Below are 2,335 nucleotides of genomic sequence, written 5' to 3'. Positions count from 1 at the left end.
GGACCACTTATTTTGATGTTCCAACTGGAAGAAGAACATCCTGGACTATCCCTTTAAATATCAAGGCTTAAAGGGGATCGAAACATCTTATTCTTAATGTGTGCAAACCATTCTAAACAACCTTTACCATTTCCATGTGGTTTTATTGGTTTACATTAAACCAGACAGAAAAATCCACCCGCAAAAAGAACCTCCTTCACTATACATTTAATACTTATGTTCCTAGAACTTACAGGAACCTTTTCCTCAACCCTAAATTAACTTTCCAGGAATAACCTACTGGAAAGTTTCCAAAAACACAACTGATGTTGGAAACTTTACAAAAAACTGACAACTGTACAGAATTTCTCATGTTTTTTTTGTGTCCTTAGTAAACTACCCAAGAATGTAACTGTGACTGTCTTTGTTCTTGCAACAAAAATACCTTCCTTTACTCCTCTAGCATGGTGGGATCTCTCCTCAAACTTAACAGGAACATTTCCTGATCTTAGTAGTTATGAACCTTGCATGCCATTTCCAGGTATATACAGGAATTATCTTGTAGGGAACTTCCTATGTATATTCTTTTAACATGTTATTAACCTTCCCAGAACTTAACGGTGATGTTCTTTGATGATTAATAAAACTTCTCTTCGATTTCCTGGGAACTTTGCCAGAGTTCAACTATTAGAATTCCTCACAAAGTCCTGGCAAAATAATCCCCCAAAATAGCCCTACATGTCTTGTATTTAGGGCATTTAAAATCATGAATAGCTTCATTACCATTGGAAAATTAAGATAGAAATATATTTCCTAAAAATTTATATTACATGTCCATTCTTTAGATGTATATTTTTTGCTTTAATAGTTTTTGGAAAAGGCCAAACATTCTCTGAAGAACCCAAAATAAAGTTAAAATCAAATTCTTGGAATAGGAGTCTTCATAAATATGAATGATATATAATAAAGTTTGATGCCTGGTCCAAATTTGTGTTTGTTTTGAATTGTGGTCCGACAGATTAGCACCATCGTTTCCAGCATCCCTCGCCTGGACTTCCTCAACCTAAGCATGAACCCACTGAGTGGTGTGCAGCTGCAGCCCAGCGTGGCCGACGTCTTCTCTCGCGTTCGACGACTTGTCCTCATCAACACACAAGTCAGCTGGGACACCGTGCACACACTCACACAGCACACACCAGAGTAAGATAGACGCATGCAGATGTTCCCGGTAGCGGTGCTGAAAGATTTTTAGGTTTTTCACTCTGCACTGTCATTTCTTCATCCTGCCCAGGCTGAAGGAGCTCTTTCTGTGCCTGAATGGCTACGACACAGTGTCAGAATCCCAGGCATCCTGCCCATCACTGAACCTGCTGCAGATCACAGGCAACCAGCTCCAGGACTGGTCCGAAGTCAGGAAGTTCGGCCTGCTGTACCCCAGTCTGAGCACACTGGTGCTTGCCAACAACGGCCTCAGCTCTGTGGGGGACACCAAGGAAACACTGGAGCATCTCTTCCCCAACTTGCGCAGCATCAACCTCAACAACTCAGGTTGGTTTCTCTGTGCATGTTCAGTTTTTAGGGAGTGGTTCAAAGAAAGAATGAGAGCAGGAAACAAATCCTTTTCCTTTTCAAACACAGGTCTCAGTAAGTGGGAGGACATTGAAAGGCTGAGCTTCTTTCCTAAACTGGAGGACGTCAAAGCTCAGGGGATTCCGTTATTACAGACATATAGCACCCAGGAGAGACGCAGCCTCCTTTTAGCACAGTTAGTTAAACACTCCTTCTAGCATCATGGCTGCTTTTCATTATACGCTTTATGATGTAAATATTTAATGACCACGTATCCCTCCCCAGACTGCCATCCGTGATGGTTTTAAATGGGAGTGCAATTTCCAAAGGGGAGAGAGAAGACGCAGAGAGGTTCTTCATCAGATACTACCAGGACTGTCCTCAGCGGGAGCTTCCTCAGAGGTATATATTTTACACCAGTCAATGTTTTACCCTAAATGTATCAAACACTGAAAGGCAAGATCTAAAAATTGGCTTAAAATATGATGGACCTGTCTCCTCATTATGTTTCTCACCCACGAAATCTGACCGTGCGGAGAGTTTAGGACCCTTTTATTATTAATATTTATTATTTAAGTGTAATTTTTGTTTTTGTTTTTTAGCACTTTGATTATACTTATGTGCACTATAGTAAATATTAGTGTTGTGCCGATGCCATTTTTTGGCCCCGATACCGATACCCGATACCTGGCTGTGCAGTATTGGCCGATACGGATACCATAATAATGTAAAATAATTGCCATCATGGCTTTGTCAAGCTGCTGCCTACCTTTGTGAAGCAGGAAAA

The 2,335-nt window shown here is 40.9% G+C and overlaps 1 protein-coding gene across 2 annotated transcripts in view; it reads left to right on the top strand.

Annotated features, from left to right (window-relative positions):
• The window catches only part of tbcel (tubulin folding cofactor E-like), a 20,654-nt gene that overhangs the window by 7,584 nt on the left and 10,735 nt on the right, over window positions 1-2,335 (top strand). For both annotated transcript variants that reach the window (XM_015370207.1, XM_015370208.1), the window contains exons 5-8: window positions 998-1,179; window positions 1,271-1,527; window positions 1,618-1,744; window positions 1,834-1,950. In XM_015370207.1, coding sequence (XP_015225693.1) covers window positions 998-1,179; window positions 1,271-1,527; window positions 1,618-1,744; window positions 1,834-1,950 — 683 coding nt within the window. The remainder of the gene's footprint in view (window positions 1-997; window positions 1,180-1,270; window positions 1,528-1,617; window positions 1,745-1,833; window positions 1,951-2,335) is intronic.

This window comes from Cyprinodon variegatus, unplaced genomic scaffold (genome assembly GCF_000732505.1).
Source record: "Cyprinodon variegatus isolate N-32 unplaced genomic scaffold, C_variegatus-1.0 Scaffold43, whole genome shotgun sequence".
NCBI classification, from domain to species: Eukaryota; Metazoa; Chordata; class Actinopteri; order Cyprinodontiformes; family Cyprinodontidae; genus Cyprinodon; species Cyprinodon variegatus.
Note: the sequence above shows the minus strand (reverse complement) of the source record. Positions and strands in the feature narration are given on the sequence as shown.